General features: G+C 34.9%; 3 protein-coding genes across 4 annotated transcripts in view; 1 reads left to right on the plus strand and 2 right to left on the minus strand.

The window, feature by feature from the left end:
* Nucleotides 1-1,491: 1,491 nt before the first annotated feature.
* On the minus strand, nucleotides 1,492-10,165 carry msh5 (mutS homolog 5). The gene is made up of 21 exons (XM_016554387.1): nucleotides 10,142-10,165; nucleotides 9,184-9,285; nucleotides 9,005-9,114; nucleotides 8,884-8,919; nucleotides 8,723-8,805; nucleotides 8,021-8,066; nucleotides 7,783-7,921; nucleotides 7,626-7,672; nucleotides 7,387-7,489; nucleotides 7,160-7,273; nucleotides 6,283-6,294; nucleotides 5,756-5,836; nucleotides 5,273-5,360; nucleotides 5,010-5,166; nucleotides 4,770-4,929; nucleotides 4,031-4,180; nucleotides 3,716-3,790; nucleotides 3,481-3,624; nucleotides 3,231-3,368; nucleotides 1,653-1,726; nucleotides 1,492-1,573 (listed from the first exon to the last, which is right to left on the minus strand). Exons 1-21 carry the CDS (start codon nucleotides 10,163-10,165, stop codon nucleotides 1,492-1,494), a joined length of 1,965 nt encoding a protein of 654 aa, XP_016409873.1.
* A 1,084-nt stretch (nucleotides 10,166-11,249) lies between these two features.
* On the minus strand, nucleotides 11,250-14,548 carry rps5 (ribosomal protein S5). The gene is made up of 6 exons (XM_016554377.1): nucleotides 14,452-14,548; nucleotides 13,739-13,846; nucleotides 12,175-12,384; nucleotides 11,888-12,016; nucleotides 11,482-11,580; nucleotides 11,250-11,349 (listed from the first exon to the last, which is right to left on the minus strand). Exons 2-6 carry the CDS (start codon nucleotides 13,844-13,846, stop codon nucleotides 11,281-11,283), a joined length of 615 nt encoding a protein of 204 aa, XP_016409863.1. The 5' UTR covers nucleotides 14,452-14,548; the 3' UTR covers nucleotides 11,250-11,280.
* Nucleotides 14,549-20,136: 5,588 nt separating this feature from the next.
* Nucleotides 20,137-23,611, plus strand: part of cab39 (calcium binding protein 39) — an 11,948-nt gene continuing 8,473 nt past the window's right edge. Inside the window, exon 1 of one of the 2 annotated variants that reach the window (XM_016554379.1) lies at nucleotides 20,137-20,300. The gene's annotated coding sequence lies outside the window, so the exon portion shown is untranslated. The remainder of the gene's footprint in view (nucleotides 20,301-23,611) is intronic. The other variant, XM_016554378.1, reaches the window with a different exon arrangement.

A 23,611-nucleotide genomic window follows, 5' to 3' on the forward strand; every position in this document is an offset into this window, starting at 1 on the left:
TTTGCTGACTTAGCCAATGCACATGCTTTGTCATTATGGCAAAATAACAGCACCTAATGCAGCTCAAAATCAATCTCAAACATTTGTTTCATCAACACAGTTAATGACACAAGTGGACAGTATATTCATTCATTATAGCATAACAACTGTTACTTGTGGATGTAGATGCATTTCACTAACCTCAGCACATAGCTCATCACAATAGCACTCAGAAAGCTGAATAGATGGCTTGAATTCATTTGTACAAATTATCCAGGGTTGTACGTCACAAACACACTGTAGACTCTCTCTTACTCTTCTTTTGTAGCCAAATCTGGAATTTGCACTTGTTAGATTGGTTAAATTCACACTTCTCAAGTCTGTTGTAACCAAAAATAATTTAAAGCAATTTAAAAACCTTTTGGCTCACAACGGATGGACTTTAAAGCTACATATTTAAATATTTAAAAAGAATAATAAATATTACCAAAGCATATAGCAAAATTACTGAAAGCTGAATTTAAAAGAAAACTGTAAATATAAATGAAATTCAAAATCATTCAAAACATTAATAAATACTATAATAGTATATAAATAATAATCTAGCAACTATTCCTAAATGCTTACCATTAACAAACCTCTACTTCACTCTACTGAGTGCATTTGATTCTGCAATAAATGGTGTGGATGTTATTTAAGGTCCTTGTGGTGGGCGTTCTCTATCTGCTCGGTTTCCCACACAGAAGGTAAGGTTTTTTTGGTTCTCTAGCAACAGATGGCTCGAGAACTAAATTGATTTGATAAACTCGGAGCAAGTTGTTGTTTCTTTCTACTGTTGACAACTGATTACTTGAGGAAACTCATTAACGGTCCTCTGAAATCAAGTCAGCCCCTAGAGAGTTAATAATTGGCGTGTTTTCTGCACTACCATTCGGTGGCGGTGCTCCTGTGAACTGAAGGTGATGAAATAAAAAAAGCCTGTTTACAGCAAATTAATGCTAAGACAACATGCCTTTCTATTCAAATATCTTTACTCGCTGCAAAAACAAACATATAGCATGATTAATATGTTCAAATCATGAACAAAGGACTATTACAAACTGATTCTGAATCTGAACTCAACTGAATCGCACAACAAGACAAAAAAAAAAAAGATTGTTTTGAATCAATCTGATGAAAAATGTTTTGTGCCAAAAAAGGCATTCTGTAGAAAGCACTGTAATGGTTAGTTCAAATTAGGTATGTGAACTATATCTGCAAGATCTAGTAATTTAAAAAAGAAAAAAAAAAGATCAAAACAAATACCACAGCCATTTGCTGCTGTTTAAAACTGTTCCAATTTGATGTCATTAAAATATTTAGAAACATTTCCAATTTGGAACACAGGAGCAAGTATGATATAATTCAAACCATCAGCTTTAAATGCTTGCGTTTGTGAATGTTGAAACCTTGAAATTAAATACATTTCACCACAAAATGAACCCACAGTCCCACAGTTCAGCTACGATGTTTTCACAACACCTCTTCAAGAGTTGGGAGCACCTCGTCTTTCAAGTAAGTATCGAGATCGAGCTCAGGGTCATCTTCAACACACCTGAATCAGGAAATATATTTTGAGTAGGAGGAGGACAGAATTTAAAAATAATTGTTTTGCTGTTCAGACCATCCCATACCTGCTGTACTGTTCATCTGAAGATGGCCTGTCCATCTTTCTGAAGGTTCTTCCTGTTCTGTATAACTCTGACACCTGCATAGATGATGATATTTAGGAGATCAAATCCCATAATGTCATACAGAAACTAAACAGCATGCACACATTTAACGTTTTGACAGCGTTTTGATAACAGTGATAGATTGCTACTCAAAGTTAGACTTTGAACTTGAAAACTCATGCAGATATCCACAACATTGATTTCACAGAGATGCAGGACGTTACATAAATGTTGATCACAGGAAGCAGTATCTGCCGATACGATCACTGATACAGATCTTTTTAAAGCCTTCTTTTTATCATGAAGATTTATTTATAGTGATGCTTCAATCAGGATTTTTATAGACATTCATTCAGGGCCTGAATTTCATTTTTGAAAATGGGGGAATTCCCTCTCTCACTCTTGTGGGGTGGTTAGACATTTTTCAAAAATATATAGTTATCTCACCTAAATGTTTGATCATGCAGTACATTTTTGTTTTTACAATGGTTGCACAATAGCTTACACACAGCACAAGCCTGATTTTGTGAGCTGTATGTGAGGCGGCCTTATGTGTGTGCGCTTTGAGTGTGCATGAGCGCACCCATCTCTAGGAGAGCGCACGAGTGCTGAATGGCTTAAACACTAGCAAGACTTAAAAAGTGACATTAGTGACGATGCGACACTGCCTCTGCACTGCACTGATTGTGCAAGTGACAATTCCTGTGTCTTTGCAGCGTGCAGCTCGCTTATAGTGCAGACGCGATGCGGTGATTTGAAGCCATTTGGGCATTTTTAGAGGTAAAGAGAGAGCGCGCGTGGTGATTCACTCATGCTGTTTGTGAAAATATGTCTCACAGAAACTTTTCAAATTAGTTTGTAAGTTATTTTATAAAGAAATATGAGTTGTACCTCACTTTCAGCATTATAATTATTGCCGCTACATGTCATGCCAAACCTCTCACGGTAGGTGCATAGTCAGCTTGAGATCGGTTTATGAGATCGGCCTTTTTAGAGACCGCCGATCAAACTTCCCAAAGCGATTATCGGTCGATAGCGATCGGTAGCCGATCAATCGGAGCACCCCTAATAAATGGTCATTTAAAAAGCAAAAAATAAATAAAATAAAAAAACTCATAAAAAAGGAAACTCATTTTGAGGAAACAGCCTTTAAAGATATGTATTTTAACTGAAATCTACAGATGCAAATAAATAAAGTGCAATAAAACAAACACTTAAAAGTCTATTTTGCATGTTTTATTTCCACTAGTCTGGAAATAAAATTGCCCAAATTGCCCAAAATCTCAAAATTGACCAGTGCATGAAAAAACAATGTTTTTGCCTGTAGTGTCTTGCCCTAAGATTCACATGACCAAGAAAAAGCGTTTAAAAACAGTTTTAATGTTTTCAGAATGGGAATATTAGCAAAATGTTCCTAGAACATATTTTTGTTAGCTTTGAGGCAATGTAGCACCTTTATGGTCGAAAGTAGGAGATAACAAGAATATCCCACATCTGACCCACATCTGAATTCAATATAAAAAAATGACTGTATCATACCTCCACTCCTCTCCTGACCAAGTCATCGGGAATGCCGGCCAGAGTGGCGATATTAGCTGCACAACTCGACTGGCAGATGCCGTTTTTTACTTGGTACAAAAACACCAGCTCTTCTCCCTCTATAGCTGTCTCTAGAGCCTTCCAAACAAAAACCAAAAATGCATAAATTGGTTTATTGGTCTTGAAATCACAGTGACAGAAATGGTTGATGAAAACTGTATTTTCTGGTCATAGCATGTTTCTGTGGCACCAGTAAAGCCAGCAGTGGAGAATCAGAGATCAAGCCCAGCTGTATGAGGCTGTGGAAGCATGTCGACATAAGTAAGTGAGGACACTGTGGCCCACGACGCAGCCAGTGATTGAGACATGCGGTCAGAAGAGACAATCCATCCACCTGCATCATTAACACACACACAATATTAGTTGAAATGCCTTCATGCTTTTCTATAAGTCCTGTTTGCTCCTCCTGGTTATTTCAAACTTACAGTGTTGGTTCCTTTACCAAATTCATCCACTAGAACAAGAGAATCCCTAGTGCTGTGGTTCAAGGAATGAGTCATCTAGACAGGAATCATAATTATTAGAAAACAGCAGAAGGATGATATTGCAATTCTCTATGTATTTCAATGACTCATCAGTTTTGAATGGCAGCCTTGCAAACAGTTATCAAAACCAATTCAAGCTACATGAATGAGGGACATGACACTTTGGAAACATTTACAAAATCAAAGATGGATGTTACAGAAATAAAAAAATATACAGGGCCTTTGTGTGTGTTCAGGAGGGTGTGATGGCCTCACCTGGGTCATGTCTATCATGAAGGTGCTCAGACCCACTGATACAGACTCACGGTTATGCATACGGCTGAAGATTCCATCCACCAGCCCAATCTCTGCCTCTTTAGCAGGAACATCTGAGCTGATCAGCGCCATGAACACAATCAGTCCCACCTTTAGAGACCGTACAAGATGTTACAAAAATGAAGAAATGCCTACATTTAGGATCATTACCAAACAAGAGTCATGGAACCCTGTCTTTAGTTCATTTTTAAGTAAAGTCCATTTCAAGTAAAGTCAGTTCACTCAATAATCATATTTGTAACGCCTCCGGGAAGCTATTTCTGGCATGCAAGACTAATTTCTATCTACTTGAATGGGAAAATACCAAACTCTCAAAATCTGCTTGCCAAACTCACATTTAAATAACATTTCAATTCAGCAATAAAAATCTGCCATGTACTGACCCATGAATGTTGTTTGTTTCTTATCTTTAAATCTTATTTCATGTAAGATGTGCATGTGCAGTCCAAAGCATGCATCTCAGGACACTGACTGTTTCTATGGGAACTGGAACTTCTAATGAAGGGACTTATTCCACTATATTGCATGTTGCACTTTCTCCCATTCATAGTAATATAAGTGAATTGCATTGTAGTCTTTTCAATTATTGCTATGAAATGTTCTATTATTTATTTAGAAATTAGCCCATGTAGGGTGTTAACGTGAATGTGAGGTCTGTGATATTTATTGCTAGGTTTGCCTGTTTTAGATAGATGCTCTTGCCGGAGGAATTTGGTCCTGTAATAACTTTCACTTTGCCTTCAGTTTCAGAGCTGATGTAGGTGTTTGACACAAATACTGGAGTACACAGCTCCAGCAAAAGATGTCTGAAAGACAAAGAAGGATAAGCATATAAACAGAAGAATAGAGAAATCAGAAAATCCATCTCATTAGAAGAGATGATTTGTAACGTGACTCAATCAGGGCCAGTCTGTGGTTTGGTGTCAGGGTTGGACAGTAGTAGCCATGATCCAGAGAAGCCTGAGCTAAAGCAATGAGACAGTCCAGCTCTGCACATAGAGACATGACCTTATACAAACAGTCGCTCCGCTGAAGCACTGAGGCCTGAAGCTTCCTCATTACCGCCATCTCCAGATCTGGAAAAAATTAACATGATTACAAACTGTTTTAAAAGACACAGTAAGGGTTCTGTGCAATTAATTCATTATTCGAAAGAAAGAAAGAAAGAAAGAAAGAAAAGACCTATGGTGTCACAATGCAGGTCTCCCAGCATGCTGTCCAGCTCTTTGGTTCGAGTGCTACGGTAATGCAGTTGGTCCTTTGATAGGAACTGAAATAATCCAAAAATAATCCTCAAACATTAATGAGTCTAAGACAAAGAGGCCTGAAGTATGTACTCCACGTGTGCACATTCAATTTCTGTGATTAATATTAGTTACAGTACCATGACCATGCTTTTCAATTAAGATTAGTTATCATGCTTTTCTGTTGAAAGGAAGCACTTTGATCCAAATGCAATAAAGTAGGTAAGATTTTCAAACTATAATCTTAAACAGAAGACAAGAATCAAAAATAGAAAAGCACACATAAGACTGAAATTATCTACGAAACAAAGTCTGTACAACAAGCAGTTTCCAGTTTAAAACAAATCCTATCCAGAATATTTGAGGAAATTAATATGGTGTTGCCTTGAAGATATTGTGTTAAAAGTACTGGCATACTCACAATGCAATCAAGACCCTCAATCTCAAAGCTCTGTTTATCCAGCATGTTGGGTAATCTTGGCACTGACAGTAAAAATTCAATCTGTCATCCAACACAGAATGAAATATCAGGATGTCATCATGTACAGGTGCATCTCAATAAATTAGAATGTCATGGAAAAGTTCATTTATTTCAGTAATTCAACTCAAATTGTGAAACTCGTGTATTAAATAAATAAATAAATGTAAGCACTATCCGTTAACTTTTTTTCAGATATTTGATTGTATGTACTACTACAAAATTTGCCTTGAAATGCCTACCGTATGCTGTTCATTATCAATTAGCATCTCTAAAACCCATTCATTTTGTTCATTTCAATAAGATCTCTTAAGGTGAAATGTGCAATTTTTTTCCATTTTAAAATATTTTATCTTGTCAAAGTTGAATATGCAGAGATCACTATATAATTAGACCTTTAATAGGCTGATTCACCCCTTTCAACATAGCAGTGTGTTTGAGTGGTTCAAAATGTCTACAGATGGCTCAACCAATGGCATGTATAGTATAGTATAGTATATTTATTTAATGCCATATCAGCATCAAAGGCTATTTTCATGGCAAAAACAATTAAAAAAAATACAAGTATAACAAATACAATAAAAGCCAGCAAACAAACAAACACAAGTTATATCACACATATTTTTTACATTAACATGTGATAAAAATTCTAAAACTTTACCAATGGCATGAGTTTAGGGAAGGACTTCCTGTTTGCATAATCAATGGTGTGAGAGGATTTTAGGAGTATTTGGGTAATCTGTTTGGAAACAATCATTATTTTTGGAATTCTATTTGGTGGGACAAAAATGTCATAATAAATTGAAATTCTGTGACTAACTGCAAGCTCTTTCTTTATTAAATGAAACAGCTCTGCTTGCTGCTTGTTACAGCTGCTTGCCATTTACTTGCTGCAGTGCACTAATTACAGGAACAGACATCCTGCAGCAAGCTGGGGTCAAGTGGCCCGCTCAGGGGCACAATGGCCACCTCACTGACTCTTCATTTATTGGGTCATTCCAACAAGGAATTGAACCCGCAACCTTTATGTTAACAGCTCTGTGTCAACAATTAGGTAACACATCACACTTTAATGAATGGAGGGCAGCATTAATCACTTCCTGAGCAGAGGGATGTAGATGACACACAAACCGGATAGGTTATAGTTTTACCGTTTACTGCACTTTATTATTCTTCAAGTTTTTTTTTTATGTATAATGGCAATATGAATCTGAAGTCTTGCGCATTCACAGAAAATAACTTAATTTCACATTGAAAAATAAGGCGGGTAATTAAATAACAGTTTCATTTTCCTAGTTATCTGTGAATGATATATCAGCCACCAATATATTGTGCACCTTCAGTTACTATTCCATCAGAACTGAAGAAATCAATGGAAAACCACTCTCTCTCATCAATAACAGGATCAACATCCGGCCTAACAGTGAATCGGTTCTCAGCTATACTTCCTTCAAAGTCCACCTGCAATGGAGAATGACAAACCCAAGGCAATTACATTAAGTCTGTAATAATTTAACATAAACATCAATTGCAACAAAAAATGGAACATGCTTTAGTCCATTATTCAGTCTCACCACTTTACTGATGTATGTGGCAATGTAGAAAAGATCATCGGAGAAGTTTTGAGTGATTTCACTGAAAAGTTGGATGCACTGGGGCATGGAGCGAACAGTGTCCCTAATGCACAATGTACACTGTCTGATATTAGAGAAACATGGTGAAGAAAAAAAAAAAAAAAAAAACAGGATAGCCAATCCTCTTAAGGAACAACTAATTAACTGACTATTGTGCCCACACCTTATATAGGCCTTGCCAGATGGCAACCTTCGGGTTAGAGCGAGACATTTTATGCAGCAACGTCTGTATGAAAGACAAGACAAGAGTCAATTCATTTGGGTGGCTTTTGTTGTTCTGTAATTTGGCTCTGATTAAACAATGTTGATTTTTAGACAAAATGCTGAAAACTGTACCGAGATGTTCTTGATATTCCGCAGGCAACTCTGTAAAGTGTTAAGATCAGCAAAGTTACGAGGGGCTGTGAAGAAACGCATCACTTCCTGACGCCTCTTCAGGATGTTCAGATCTCGAGTAGGTCTGTGGAACCACTGCCTGAGACAGAGGAGAAAAAGGAAGTCTATATTTCATCCAGTTAGGGCTTAAACACATTTTAAATGTGCTAAATTATCTGTTATAAAACCGGAATTTTACCGTAAAAGCAGAGAGCCAAACTTGCTCTGACATCGATTAAGAACACCTGCCGAAAACACAACGTGGGTATTTATTCCCATTCACTTTTATTGCAAGCAAAAGATCAGCATGGGCATTATTATAAGATTTTTAAAAAAAAGACTTTAATTTTAATGGATGAACTATTCCTTTAAATAAACATTTTTATAAATTATAACTTTCCACTAAACAATTACCATTCTCAACTTTTCTGACTACTCACTAAAACAGGGGTTCTCAATGTTTTTGTGCAAGGGACCACTATCCTAAAATTTTCTTAAAATATTCACAGGTAATTTAGCATATTTAGAATATAAATTTACTGATTTAAACTTTGAAAACTAATATTATAAATATGTGCTAAATATTATTTAGAAAATATAAGGTTTCTATTATTGCATTTCTTCTACTCACTATAGCACTGTACTTTTAGATATACAGATTTTTTAATTTAAATATATTTATATTATTTTGATACATTTTTATTATTTATTTAAATCAAATTATTAATTTATTTATTTCAAACTTATTTTTATTATTTATTTGTTTTTACATTTTTTACACCACTTTTATTGAAACTTTGTCATGGATCCCCTAGCACTCACTTGTGAACCCCAGTTTCAAAACCCCTTCACAAAAACATGACAGGATTTATAAATGGTGCACAAAAAAAATACATTTTACCATAAAGACTCAATCCTTCTTTCTCGCCTGACTGGAGCTTAAATACGGAAGGACGCAGCTCAGATTTAAAGATCTGGACTGCACTGAGGAGAAAGTACAAACAGGTTTTTATACCTCCAGAAAGTTGAAAATAAAGGATGGGACTTGTTCATTCGACCAACCTGTATATGTCTCTGTCGATGTACACAACATCTTTCCTGCAAAATAATTAATAAATAAAGCAGAGTTTTATACTCACTGAAAAAACAAGAAGAACAAGTGACTGACACACAAATGTCTTACAGTGTGCAAGTCAAAAACTGCAATATGGGGACGCCCGTACTGCTGTCTTCCAGGTCTAAGCCAACTCTCCTCCTCTCCAGACACTTCAACAGTCCTCCTATTGACCTAATCTACGGCAGAGAAGATCGTGATGATATGCCCATTTATTCATCCAGCATAAAACACCTCTGATGTCTCACCATCAGCACTAAGTCTGATGGGATACAGGAGGAGAGATATGGGATTTTCTCGCTCTCTGTGATGGTGGGAGGGAGAGACGGGAGGTGTGCTGACCTCCAGGCCTGTAAAAGATGTGAGTTTTTCACTAAGCTGGTAAAATGCAGCAAAATTTCATGCACGCATGCAGTATTTCATAATACTTCTACTTCTTGTTATGATTTATTTTTTATTGGTATATAAATGATATTGGGGAAAGACTAGCTAGGTCAAAACGTTACACAGATCAAAGCTTTTTTTTTTTTTTTTTGTCATCTTTGAAATTCATTAGCATCCCCATCCACTTTCAATGTAATATAAGGAAAAGTGCAGCATGAACATCCTGCTAAACTTCTCCTTTTGTGCTCCACAAAATGACATCATTTTCCTCTGAATTGTGATACAGAACAAAATAAAGCTATTTGTAAGTACTTACCAAAGTTTGCATTTGAAAACATGACTATTTCAGGCTTATATTCACGATTCAATTCTGAAATTGAAGCAAAATTAGACATCGATTTGATAGTCTAAACTTGAAAAGAATGATTAAGCGAGATTATCTGTGGTAATCACCTAAATGAATGATTTAGTCAAAACTGAAGTGTTTACTAAGCTTTTCGATAAACTGGGTCAAGCTGTGCTCCTGTTTGGCACTTGTTATTATGACATTTGGACTCAGCTCCTGTATGACTGAAACAGAAAATTCATTATGGCGTAAACACAATGGTCATCAAACAAATACAACATGCATTCGTCAAGCCAATGCATCACCAATCAATGTTCTCTTCGACTAGATTTGACATGACATGCAGACAGAGGTGTAAAGTATTGGAGTAAATGTAATTAGTTACTGTACTTGAGTATCTTTTCGGGTACTTTGTAGTTGTACTGAGTATCAAAGATATTAGCAACTTTTACTCTTTACTTCACTAATGATCTTACCTGATCTTTTGTAATGGAGTCCATTAGTTAAGCTTACTGTGAATAAAACAATGTCAGAAGAAGTGAGAGCAGGGTGCTGGGACCAGAAGAAAGCAGACCTGCTTGAGATGCCATTGCAGAGTAGAGTATCACAGCAGTCATTGTTGAAAGTGAAGTTCAAACCCATGGCAAACTTCTCTCCTGTTAGTCCACACAAGGCAAGAAGAACGCAACTCTTTTCATACAAGACGACCTGAAAGTCCAGTTTGTACAATTCCAGTTTGTACATTATCTGATCAGCTTTATCAGTGATCTGACCCTCAAATCAGATGTAAGCAGTATATTATCATCTTTTCCTCTAACCCTCCCCTTTAAACATTAAAAATGCGTCTCCACCCTGAAAGTTTAATTCAGGCTTGAGCAGTTTGTTGATGCAGCTCTGAGGTCAAACATCGTTGACAGAGGTCTCTGAATGCCCCATTACACCCCATGTCATTTAATCATGCAGGCAGACAAAGTGTAGTGTCAAACCACACCTCAAAAAAGCTGGCTTACCTTTCACTATGTAACTATACGTTTTTATAACCTTGAGGTTACAATGTGACGCCTTTGCTGGCAAGAGTAGACCAGCAGCACAAATTTAATTAGATGTTAAATGTTCAAAAATCATAATTTTACTAAACCGATTCCTCAAGGCAGCTTAGATGAAAAACAAGGCACAAAAGGTTCTCTGAACAGTGCACAGAAATAGACTTAAAGAAAAAAAAAAACTGAAACAGTTGTCATTTTTGACCACACAACTGCTGAAATAGTCTGCATAAATTGAGCATTGACTAGATTTAGACATTACTTTGGGACAGAAAAAAATGTGACTTTTCTGAGGTAGATTAGCCAAAAAGAAAATCACTTTTGTAGAAACACCACAATTCACCCTTATGTTCATGTACACTGCCTGATGCAAAACACAGTGGTTATATCAGCATAGGGCTGGACGATATGGCCAAAATTGATATCACGATATATTTCTTAATTTCGGTCGATACGATATAATTCCGATATCGATATGAACACTATTTATCTGAAATAGAAATCTTTTGTAATATTATAAATGCCTTTATCATCACTTTTGATCAATTTTAAGCATTTATACAAAATGGAGATTAGCGGTTAGACTTGGCCACTCTCTCCAGCTCATCTTTCTTCTTGATGGCATAAGAGTTGGAGGAACCCTGCAATAGACAAAAAAACTTTAAAATAGCAATCAAATAAAAAGATTCATAAAAGACTATATACTGTAGATGCCCTGAAAGTGTTGACAACACAGTAAAAGTAAAACGCTCCAATCAGATTGTTTCTCTCACCTTGGCGGCGTTGATGAGCTCATCAGCAAGACACTCTGCAATAGTCTTGATGTTCCTAAAAGCAGCTTCTCTTGCACCAGTGCAAAGCAGCCAGATGGCCTAAAATCATAACACGCACATAAGACCATATCTTCACCTGCCATTTCTGTGCTCTATATTTTCTGTGAATGGCCACCCAAGTCTGAAGAGGCTTAATAGAGAGTCCTGGGATACTAAAAGCATCCTAACATATGACAAGTCCCTTAGAAGTCAACATGTCTACTATAACATGTACTTTCTTAATGCCATGTTCCTGGTCTCACTGTGAACATTTCATTTGCTTTCTTTACCCCCCAAAAATAAAAGGTTAGCCAATAGACAAATAACTATCTAGGCTTTGTTTTAGCAAACTCTCACTCAAACGGACCTGGTTGACCCTGCGCAGAGGTGACACATCAACAGCCTGTCTCCTCACGGTTCCAGCACGTCCGATACGAGTGGAGTCCTCACGAGGGCCGCTGTTGATGATGGCGTTCACCAGGATCTGCAGAGGATTCTGGAAAAAAACATTAAACATTGTCTACCCTTTTGAAAGTCACAACATCTTAGAAATAGTTTGATAAATTGTTATACAACATTTACATTCTACTATAAATTTAAGTCAGACCCAAGGCAACCAGGCATTAATAACTCTGTGGAAAACTGTTGTCTCACCTCGCCAGTGAGCAGGTGGATGATCTCAAAGGCGTGTTTGACGATGCGGACGGTCAGCAGTTTTTTGCCGTTGTTGCGTCCGTGCATCATCATGGAGTTAGTGACGCGCTCCACAATGGGACACTGAGCCTTACGGAAACGCTTGGCTGCGTATCTGCCGCTGGAATGAGGGAGGTATTTGGCATATTTCTCCTTCACGGCAATGTAATCCTAATGAAAGTGAGAGACACATGTTGACCTGTATCCGATACATGAATTTCTACAGCCTCTAGATCACCAATATGATCAAAATGTTACTGAAAAACCTACTACATGCCATCTGCTGTCTGATTTAGAGTGTATCCCTTTTTAGTAAGCAAAAGATCTTTTAATATAATTCTAAAAACACTTTCTAAAAAGACTTGCCATGAAATCTTCATTGATTTTAATTAAGTAAACTCAACTTTCCTATTAATATTTTAATATGAACATTTACAGGGCTTAAGCAACTTGGATTTACTTGACTAATACATTTTTAGAAATGTTAAAAGCATCAAATATGATACAACAGACTTTTGATGAATGTTACTGCACATCTCTTAATTGTATTTCATTTAGTCCACAACAAAAATAGAGCTATATAATATTTATAAATGCACACACACACGAAAATATAAATATATAGAGAAATAAAGACAAAGATGTTTATTCCTCCGAGTATGAGCTCCATATTGCCGTATCATACTATAATACTATTGTCCTATTTCATACCATATATACTATGTGCCAAATGCGGTTAAATTATTCAATAGAGAATTGCAAAAATGAGATGTCATATCAATACTGTAGCTTTTTAATTTTTTTGGGTTGTGTAATTTATTGTATGTTGTGTACTGGCCATGTCATGGTTGTCCAAGATGAATTTCCCAGAGATGGGAAAATAAAGTATATTTTATTCTATTCTATAAGCCTGATATATCAAACATGATACAAAAAAAAACCACATATGTGACCCTGCACCACAAAACCAGTCTTAAGTAGCACGAGTATATTTGTAGCAACAGCCAAGAATACATTGTATGGGTCAAAATTATCAATTTTTCCTTTTATGCCAAAAATCATTAGGATATTACGTAAAGATCATGTTCCATGAAGATATTTAGTACATTTCCTACCATAAATATATCAAAACTTTTTGATTAGTAATATGCATTGCTATGCACTTCATTTGCACAACTTTAAAGGCGATTTTCTCAATATTTTGATGTATTTGCACCCTCAGATTGCAGATTTTCAAATAGTTGTATCTTGGTTAAATATTGTCCTCACAAACCATACATCAATGGAAAGCTTATTTATTCAGCTTTCAGATGATGTATAAATCTCAATTTCAAAAAGTTTTGTGGCCCAGGGTCACATATGCAAACTTTTTTGTAAATGTTTCTACATTTTGTCTAAAAAATTATTATAAACTTCTATTTGGGGGGGAAAAGATTTGACTATTATTTCATATGTCAGGGCTAATGGACAAATAAAAAGCAATTCTCAGAAAAGCTGTTCATTTCCATGAATGTGTCAAACACACCTGCAGAGAGATGTCGTTGATCTGCACATCATCTGTGCTCCATTTGCCAAAGAGTTTGATCTCTGGTGATTCAGCAACAGCTGGCACAGCCTCCCAATCTTCAGCCATCTTTCAAACCAAATGAGAATATCATTTTATGTACATAAGGGTGTCCAGAAAACACCCAAAAAAATCACAGGTGTGTGGCCAAAATAACTAAACACCTGGGGTAAAAATTCTAAATAAATTCAATAAGAACAAGAGTGTCTAAATTGAAAAAGCAATATTTTTCAATTAATAATACAAAGCATACGGTCCTGCTCAATATAGACAATTTATATTGACAATTAAACAAAATTAAAGATTACCGCGACCTGTCCTCAAGTTGAGCACATTAAATGACCACGAACTATTTACATCCTACACACATTAAAATTCTGGCGATGCACCTCAATAATACAGTTAACACGATTCAACCAACTCTTACTTTATTTGAGGAATAGAAAATAAAGTGACACAGAACTGAGGTGTGGATTCGCTCATGGTCTCTTCTAAATGAGAAACATCGCACTCACGGACCGCTTACAGAACGCGTTCAAATTCATCGTTTTGACAAGCCATATATGACATATATGGGTTAAAACACGAATATAAGTATGTTAACAACCAGATGTGTATACTTTAATGAGGGTGGAAGGGATATAAACGCTTTAATACATGTTTTTCATCGTTACCTTCGCAGCGTGTGTGTGAATGGCGTACTCGAGCAGGCGGAAAGGAAGAGCGACACGAGGAATGAGAAAAAACCCCACTTCCGCTCAATGCGCTTCCGAGTCGTCGAGCTCTTCTTCTTCTTCTTCTTTGGAATTTTTGGCGACATACCGCCACCAACTGTTTATATTTATACATGGATGATAGTCCCGTCTCTATTAATATTTTATTTTATTTTATTGTTCATTTTATTTCGGGTTCACCCAAGCTGTATTTCTGGCTGCTGCGTGTTAAAAAACCAGCTTGTGTGTTCCCCTATTCCTTTGCTATATTTATTTCATTAACTATCAAATTCGTTTGTTTAATCCTGTTTCTACTATACATTTCATTACTATTCTTTGATTAATACATTCTTTTAATCCTTTTCCTAATATCCAATTTATCTTCTTTTTTCTTTATTATTACCTTTTCAGTTCTTTATCATTATAATTATCTCTATATTATATTTCCGACATTTTAATATTACATGTTCAACGGTTTCTATTACCCCACAAAAAGCACATTTACCTGTAATATGTTTACCTATTTTGTATAGTCATGCATTTAGTCCTGTGTGTGCCCAAATTGTAATCTATTTAAAATCACCTCGTCTTTCCTACATCTTCCAAAATTGTATACCTCTTTAACTGATGAATTAATTTTGTAATAAAATCTTCCTGTATCAGCTATGTCCCACTTCTTCTGCCACTCTTTTTGAATATTTGATTTTAAAATTGATTTAATTTCTCCTCTTCCTAATGGGACTTCAATCTCGATATCTTTTTTTTTTTGGTTGCCTTTTTTGCTAACTTATCTGCTCTTTCATTTCCATTGATTCCTGTGTGAGCCGGAACCCAACAAAATTTGACATCTATTCTCATACTATTTAGAGATTTTAATGTCATACATATATCATTTAACATGTTTTCTCTAATGGATTTATATGAAACCAAACTGTTTAGCGCTGACAGTCTGAACATATAACTACTCTATATCTGGTCTAACATCTTCTATCCACTGTAATGCAACCATTATTGCAACTAAATCTACTGTATATATTGCTAAATTATTTGATAATCTTTTGAATATGCTTATTTCAAATTCTGGAATAAATATTCCTATACCTGTCACCCCAGATTCTGGTACCTTTGATCCGTCTGTAAATATCTGTAAGTATGAAAAATAATTAGATTGTATGTATTTCTCTATATATACTTTAGTATTATTTTCATATATTTCTTTATTTTTGTTTAAATTTATATCTACATTTGCCATAGGAAATAACCATGCTGGGATTATTCCTATTGCTACAGACGGTCCTAACACTATTTTCCATAATTTATATTTGTCCACTTCACCTTTTATTGTCCACCCAAAACCCCTTCCTGGATTTATTTTATATTCCCAACAGTCTTCAAGTATTTTCTTAGTTTGATGTTCTTGTTTACTACTTTCCAATCTACTCCAATATGCCAGAGATATTTTGTTTCTTCTTATATCTAGTGGTAATTCTTCTGTTGCTATCATTAAGGCATTATTTGGAGTATGTCGAAATGCTCCAGTACATACTCTTAAAGCTTTAGCCTGTATTATATCCAATTTTTTTAGGTTTGTTTTGGCTGCTGCTCTGTATATTATACAACCATAATCAAAAATGGGTCTCAGCATACCTCTATATTAATCATTGTTGTTATCTGCAGCCCATCCACATCCTGATATAGCCCTCATCAAATTTATAACTTTTATACTTTTATCATATCATGTTCTCCTCCATGTGTATTTGCTATCAAACTATAATCCTAAGTATTTAAATACTGACACTCTTTCTAATGGATTCCCATATAGGTACAGTTTGATATTTTCAGGAATATTTTTCCTTGAGAAAAACATACAGTTTGATTTACTAACAGATAACTTAAAACCTCATGTTATGGACCATCTTTCCACCTCTGTTATTTGTTTTTGAAGAACTTCTGTTATATAATCTATATTTCTTCCCCTTTTCCATAATGTACCATCGTCTGCATATAAAGCAGCTCCAATTCCTAAACCTATTCCATTAAAAATGTCATTAATCATAATGTTAAATAGAATTGGACTAATTACACTTCCTTGTGGTACTCCACACTCTATATTGTATGATTCTGACACTTAATTTCCCACTTTAACTTTAAATGATCTTTCAGAAAAAAACTGTTGTATCCAGTTAAACATCATTCAAAAATGAAAGACTTTCTTACATTTCTTACATTTTATTTAGATTTTATGTGATGAACATGCAGAGCTGGGTAGTAACTGATTAAATGTAATCTGGATTACGTAAGCAGATTCCAAAAATTAAGTACTTGTAATTCAATGAAATTACATTTTAAAATACTTGTAATCAGACTACAGTTACTTTTTTAATGATTACATCATTACATATTATTCACACAATAACAATAAATTATTCATAATTTATTGATTCTCCCTAATTCTTTTTTTTTCTTCATCTTTTAAATGTTCCTTTCTAAAATATCCTATTGCTTTATACATTCAGTAAGTTTTGCAATTTTGTGGACATTCACACAAAGTCACTAGTCAGGTGACACTGGATGCATGGAGACATTCCCAAACATTTTTTGTCAGCTGAAACTCTTTCACCTAATATATTTACTTGATGTACCCCTGAGATTTGAAAATAAATATTTTAATAATTTAGTATCGCATTTGCATGTTCATGGTTCTCTGAGGTTGGTTAATGGTCACATGACATGCAGGTAACCACATGCAATATACAAAATTTTTAGTAAGTGTTTTATTTTGATTGATGTCATTTTAAAATGATTTATTTTAATTTTACATTTTTATGATTTAATTAATTATTAGCTTTTCATCAAACTCACAAACCCCTGCAGTTCATTTACGAACCCCAGTTTGGGAAACCTTGGCGTAACCCTTACGAAAAAGAAGTTTATTCAAGTGTGCTATTAGTATACTTCTTTTAAACTAAAAAATAGGAAAGTATACTTTTAGTCTACTTTTTATGTACTTCTCAGAAATGGGCTTTATGTACTTCTCAGAAATATACTTAAAATGACATTTAAGTATACTTGACTTATAGCCTACTTAGAAAAAGTCTAAAGATATTTGAGCTATACTTGTGTTCCTATAGAATCCGTGTTTTCATTGTTATACTGTAGGGGGCGCTAGTACACATTTTCTGTACAGAATTTCCAAAAAACACAAGTGAAGAAGAAACCGAAACAACAGATGCTTCCACATGTATTCTATCACGATCATCAGACATAAAACAGTATCAAAACCGTGTAAAGTTGATGTAATGTCGACCAATGAAGAGGTAATAATGACTGTCAAGCTTTGGGGTGTTGATCGACTCTATCTACATTTTGATTATTGTTCTGGATCCAATTAATAGTCTTTTTTTCAGCTTTTTGTTCAAAATGTTGTTTATTTCTCTTTGTTTATTATTTATGAAACTTACCCACATTCAAGTGTTTAAAAAAGAATGCATGAAGCTAGAATAAAATGTTTTTGTATACAAGCAGATACCCTGTTCTTTCTTTTGGTGTTTTGTAAGTTCAGATATTTATATAACAAAATATATACAAATTAATACTTAAATAGGGACATAGTAGTATACTTAAAGTATGATGTAAAGTTCACTTAAAGAAAACTTACGAGTATACTTGCAGTATAAAACTACTAAACTAGTAGTTTACTGATACTATACTTCAAAGTGTACTAAAAATGCTACTACAAGTATTTAATTAGTAAACTATCAGTATACCTATAAGTTCACTTTTAGTATAGCTGCAGTACAAACTAAACATTTTGATGTAAACTAGTTGTGTACTCAAAGTTTACTACTGTTATACTTAAAAGTATACTTTTATATACTAGAAAGTGGGCCAATTTAGTCCCAAGGAGTATTGAAATAGTACACTTACAAGTATACTACTAGTACACTGATATTTGTATACTTACTACATAAAGCATACTTAAAAATATACTTGAACTTTACTTAAGTATACTTACTAAAATAAACTTGAAGTATACTACTTTTTGGTAAGGGAAAACAAAGTATACTTAAAAGTATAGTTTTATATACTAGAAAGTGGGCCAATTTAGTCCCAAGGAGTATTGAAATAGTACACTTACAAGTATACTACTAGTACACTGATATATGTATACTTGCTACATAAAGTATACTTAAAAATATACTTGAACTTTACTTAAGTATACTTAATAAAATAAACTTGAAGTATACTACTTTTTGGTAAGGGAATGTAATGTGTAATGCACTTCAAGTTGTTAATTAATGGAATATATTTTCTTACTCTTTATAGGCCTACTTTTATAACAATATGGTACAAGATTATTAAATCAATGTGATATGGATTGTGATATTGTGATATTGATAATGGATTACGTTATACTACAATTTTAGTCATGTAATTTGGAATCAGTAACAGATTACAATTTGTAAGTAATCTACCCAGCTCTGTGAATATGAAACAATTCAAATTAAGATGGCATCTCTCTCTTTAAATGCCGTGTTTAAAATCCTCTTTAAGTGCTGCGACCTCACACTTTTTTGCATGTATAGGCACTAGGCAGGTATTTGTTTCAGCAGAAGTTATTTTTAGATTACGTCTTCGTAGATACAGCTATTATAGAATCACACCTTAACCACATATCCTGTGCGTGGGTCATTTTATAAACAAACATCCTGTTCATCTTTCTGTCTAGAACAAATGCATTGTTGTGGATCTCTACTGGTCGTTTGTTTAAAGTATATTGTTTAACCATTAGAGGGCGGCAGAGCCAATACCACCTTGCTTTGAAATGAGCAGAGGTTCTCAATCAGAGGCCCTCCAGGGGGCCTCAGCCTACTTCCAGGTGGTCACAAAATTTTTTACAATTATTAAAATTTAGTTATATTAAAATAATCTTAATTGAAATGCTAACTACTAAAATAAGACATAATAATATAAAATAAATTGTATAAATAAATTACATTTATTTTACTAATTTGGAATGTCTTTTTTTTTTTGCTTAGGATTTCCTCTGAAAATATTTACAGAGAAATTTAATTTGTAAATTGGACAAATTTGTCCCCATAAATATTTGGATATTTAAAACATCAAATATACTTCATTTTGCATTTTATCTGTTTAACTTGTGTTATCACATTTTACTTTAGATTAGATTTCTTAATTTAGATGTCTTACAATAATTTCCAAGTTATAGTTACTACTTTAAAACTTTAATATTGGGTTTCCTTCACAGTGTATAATTTGTATGAATGAATTAATTAATTCATTCATTCAGTCATTCGTTCGTTCGTTCAAATACTGAGATAAACATAAAAATATTAAAAGAAGAAAAATATACAAATAGGCATCTTGATAAGCAATTATCACCGGGCCTACATGCTGTGCATTGTAAATGAATTAATGAAATGATATATTTAAGTCTTTAGAGTAGTTTACAGTACTTTTTGCTTTGTTATTTCGTGTTGCTGTTAGTATGAAGGCAGTGACCCATTTATATTTTACAGTAAGTGAGAGTGTGTTTTTGTGATTCCCATTTACATTTGTGAATAAAGAATTTTGTATACCTAAGAGCCTCGGGGCTTTTATTTTGAAATCCTCCTCGCTGCAGGTTTGCGGAAGTCCTCGCTGCTGAATACACACCGACACACATTCATCATACGCATACACACACGGTTGTCCGCACAAAACAGCCTAAGAAACAACACACCCAAACATAATATTCCAGGACTTACACCGCTATTCACTAGAAAAGGCCGAAGGAGACCCAAATAAGGTGTGGTGTTGTTTACTTCTATTTTCTTGGTTCTTGTTGTGAAACTCTGTGTTGTAAAGTGCATGCGCAGCGGCCTATCACAGCCATCATATGCAAAAACCACAAGTGCATTTTCGCACAAAGTCTGATTCTGGAGAGATACTAATGGAGGAAAGAGGCTTCGTATCTTTTGCAGTTTGCACAGCCTTCATTTAAAGATAAACAAAAGAAGTGGCTAGAGGCCCGACTTAACAGTTACCTGTTTCTATCACACTGGGCCCCTAGTTGCGTAAAATTACTGAGGCTGTGTCTCAAACCAAGTGATCAACCTGCCTAGGGAGCATTTTTGCCCATCATAGGCATGTTTAAACCAGTGAATCATCATTATTAGAATGATTCTAGGTAGACAGCTGACTAGGTTTAAGGCAGCCGGAGTGAAACCTCTCTGTCATTCATTTATGGGTTTATATCACAGACATGGTCTGCAGGTGCATAAGCTTCACAACTTCTGCTGATTTGCGTAGATCTTGATGCTGTATCCAGTATGTGTTGATATTAACAGTTTGGATGTGTTCAGAGCTATAAAGTGTTGGTATAATGTATAATTTGTGCAATGCATTGCTGTGGTTTTGATCTTTTATCTTCACTATCATCCACACATATGTTGATCAGTCTCTAATGAATTAAATGAAAAGACTTACAGTTAGGACACAATTATGCATGTTACTGCTTTTTATTAGTTCTCTCCTGAACCTTTTAATAGATACTAAAATGTCATTGAACTACCCTGTATGATCATTTTGAGTTGAAATGTTTGTTTAATAATAATATTATGTATAAATAGTGTGCATTATAATGTTATTAATATTAAGTGTATAAATGGTTTAAAATATTTTTAATTGTTTGTAAATATGAATATTATTGAAGTAAAAATCATATTAAAAGATTATTTCACAGAATATTAGAGCATCATACTATATGGGATAAGTTGTCGCAATGTTAACCTGCTGTTAAACAACCTAAATGTTATATATTAAAATAAATATAGAAATAAACATACAATGCAACATCCAACTACATTAATAAATGTAAGTTCTGAACTTCACTCTTTTATATTTTGATGTTTTCATTTGATTAAAAAAATTAATTTAGAGTTCCCATATAAATATATAAAAATCAATTATATTTGATTTTGCGTTTTATCTGTTTATTTTGTTATCCAAGTTTACTTTTAGTTAATTAAACGTTTTCAGTTTCCTTATAATAATTTCCAAGGTATTGTTAAATTGTAAAACTATAATATTTGATTTTCATCAAACAGATTTATTGATTGATTAATAATATATAATAGACTATCAGAAACTGTAGTAAATCAATTGTATAGAATTACAACATACGAAACCAACATGAAAAAAATCACTCACAGTAAAAAACTAGATACTATGATGTAGCCCTTGTGGCATGTGACAACTAGCCCCGGTCTCCCCTGCATATGATTTAGTACAGTATTGTTGATTTTGACAGCAAATCTTATTGTTGGATTTCTGACAGTTTGCAGCCATTTTTACTGGCAATGCACATATTAACATCAGGTGCAACAACAATAAATGGTTTTAGCATGACATTAATGTGGCTGATCAGACAACCTGTAATTGATCACATTCAACCACTGCATCTCCTGTGAAGTGAGTGTTTAGGTGCATCTGTTTGCATGTAAACTCAGCATGCCAGTCATCTGTCTCAGCGAGCCGTGGCATCTGTCTGGCTTCAGATTTGCGTTGGGGCAGACATGGCGAGTGTGGTCACCAGGTCAAGGATTTGGCTAACTTGCACAAGCTGTGTGCAGATTAACCGGCTGGACATATGGTTCTGTGACGCACGGATCCCATGAGCTGCCACATGCATTGCAGACAGTATTCAATTATGTGGCAGAATAATAGTTATTATTAATAAAAGTGTAATTGATTGGTTTTGGGGAAGGGATATGAAAAAACTGCAGCATTTATGAATGACTTGTATTCAGGTCTATATTTATTGGGTTTCTGTTTCATTTCATATAAAGCATGCTTGAGTTTTACTGCTGTGATCTTTATGAAGGAAGCCAGCATGCAGCCGTGTTCATTGAAAACGTTTTTGCTGCACGTTTCCTGTTTGCTTTGTCGACTTTGCAGCATTTGAGCTGTTCGAGACACCTGTGTGTGTGTTTGAACTGTATGCACCCTACAGTCATTCAGTTAGTGGCACATGGCTACTACAGAGTGTGCATGATGTGTTTCTGTTGTATATGTAGGGTGTGGTTGATGCTGACACGAATTGATCAGTGTGTACTGGGTCTGGTTTGTTCAGTGTGAGCCTCGTGTTTGTGGTGATTTTGGATTCCAGTCTTTGACTTTATCTACTCATCTACTTCCCTCTTCCTTACTTCAGTTGAACTTTTGCTTAAAGGGGTCATATGATGCGATTTCAATTTTTCCTGTCTCTTTGGAGTGTTACAAGCTCTTGGTGCATAAAGAAGATCTGTAAAGTTGCAAAGACTAAAGTCTCAAATCTAAAGAGATAGATTTTATAGGTCGTCACATGTGGTTGCCACAAGCCCTTCGGACGCTCCTTCATCGAATCCGCCGGCCGCACCATTCTCAAGCCCGCCGCCGCTGCTCACTCTAGCCCTCCGGCCGTTCCTCACTCTAACCCCTGGCCTCTGCTCACTCTAGGCCGCCGCCGTGTGTGACACTGTGTTTCGTTGTAAAAGCGAAACTACTTTGTTTGGTCTTCCAAAAGAGGACTTTTTAGCAACATCATATGACCCCTTTAATTTGATTTGTTACTTATCTTTTGTTTGTTTATTTAGTTTTTTGTTTCTGTTGACTTGTTTGTTTGTTCATTTATGTTTTTGCTAGTCAGTTCATTCTCTCAATGGTTTTTCCATTCGTTCATTCTTTCATTTGTTCATTCTTTAGTTCATTCATCTGTTTATTATTTAATTTGCCTTCCTGTAGTCAAACAATAGCGTGGCGCTGTCGTCCACAAGGTGATGGGTTCAATTCCTAGAGAAAGCAAGCACTGATTAAAGGTGTATGTTGAATTTAGTTTAAAGGGGTCATATGATGCTGCTAAAAAGAACATTATTTTGTGTATTTGGTGTAATGAAATGTGTTTATGCGGTTTAAAGTAAAAAAAACACATTATTTTCCACATACTGTACATTATTGTTTCTCCTCTATGCCCCGCCTTTCTGAAACGCGTCGATTTTTACAAAGCTCATCAGTCTGAAAAGCGAGGTGTGCTCTGATTAGCCAGCTATCCAGTGCGTTGTGATTGGCCGAATACATCAAG

The sequence above is a fragment of the Sinocyclocheilus rhinocerous genome, unplaced genomic scaffold, assembly GCF_001515625.1.
Source record: "Sinocyclocheilus rhinocerous isolate Xijiao unplaced genomic scaffold, SAMN03320098_v1.1 scaffold466, whole genome shotgun sequence".
NCBI classification, from domain to species: domain Eukaryota; kingdom Metazoa; phylum Chordata; class Actinopteri; order Cypriniformes; family Cyprinidae; genus Sinocyclocheilus; species Sinocyclocheilus rhinocerous.

Excerpts from the sequence above, each read along its gene's own strand:
- msh5 (XM_016554387.1), bottom strand. The coding sequence starts at position 10,165 with ATGGACTCCATTACAAAAGATCAG. Across the intron at positions 8,920-9,004 it reads CAGTTTTTGACTTGCACACT|GAAAGATGTTGTGTACATCG; the intron begins GTAAGACATTTG and ends ATTATTTTGCAG. Across the intron at positions 7,922-8,020 it reads TTTGGCTCTCTGCTTTTACG|GCAGTGGTTCCACAGACCTA; the intron begins GTAAAATTCCGG and ends CCTCTGTCTCAG.
- rps5 (XM_016554377.1), bottom strand. The coding sequence starts at position 13,846 with ATGGCTGAAGATTGGGAGGCTGTGCCAGCTGTTGCTGAATCACCAGAG. Across the intron at positions 12,017-12,174 it reads TCCACCTGCTCACTGGCGAG|AATCCTCTGCAGATCCTGGT; the intron begins GTGAGACAACAG and ends GTTTTTTTCCAG. Across the intron at positions 11,350-11,481 it reads AGCTCATCAACGCCGCCAAG|GGTTCCTCCAACTCTTATGC; the intron begins GTGAGAGAAACA and ends TGTCTATTGCAG.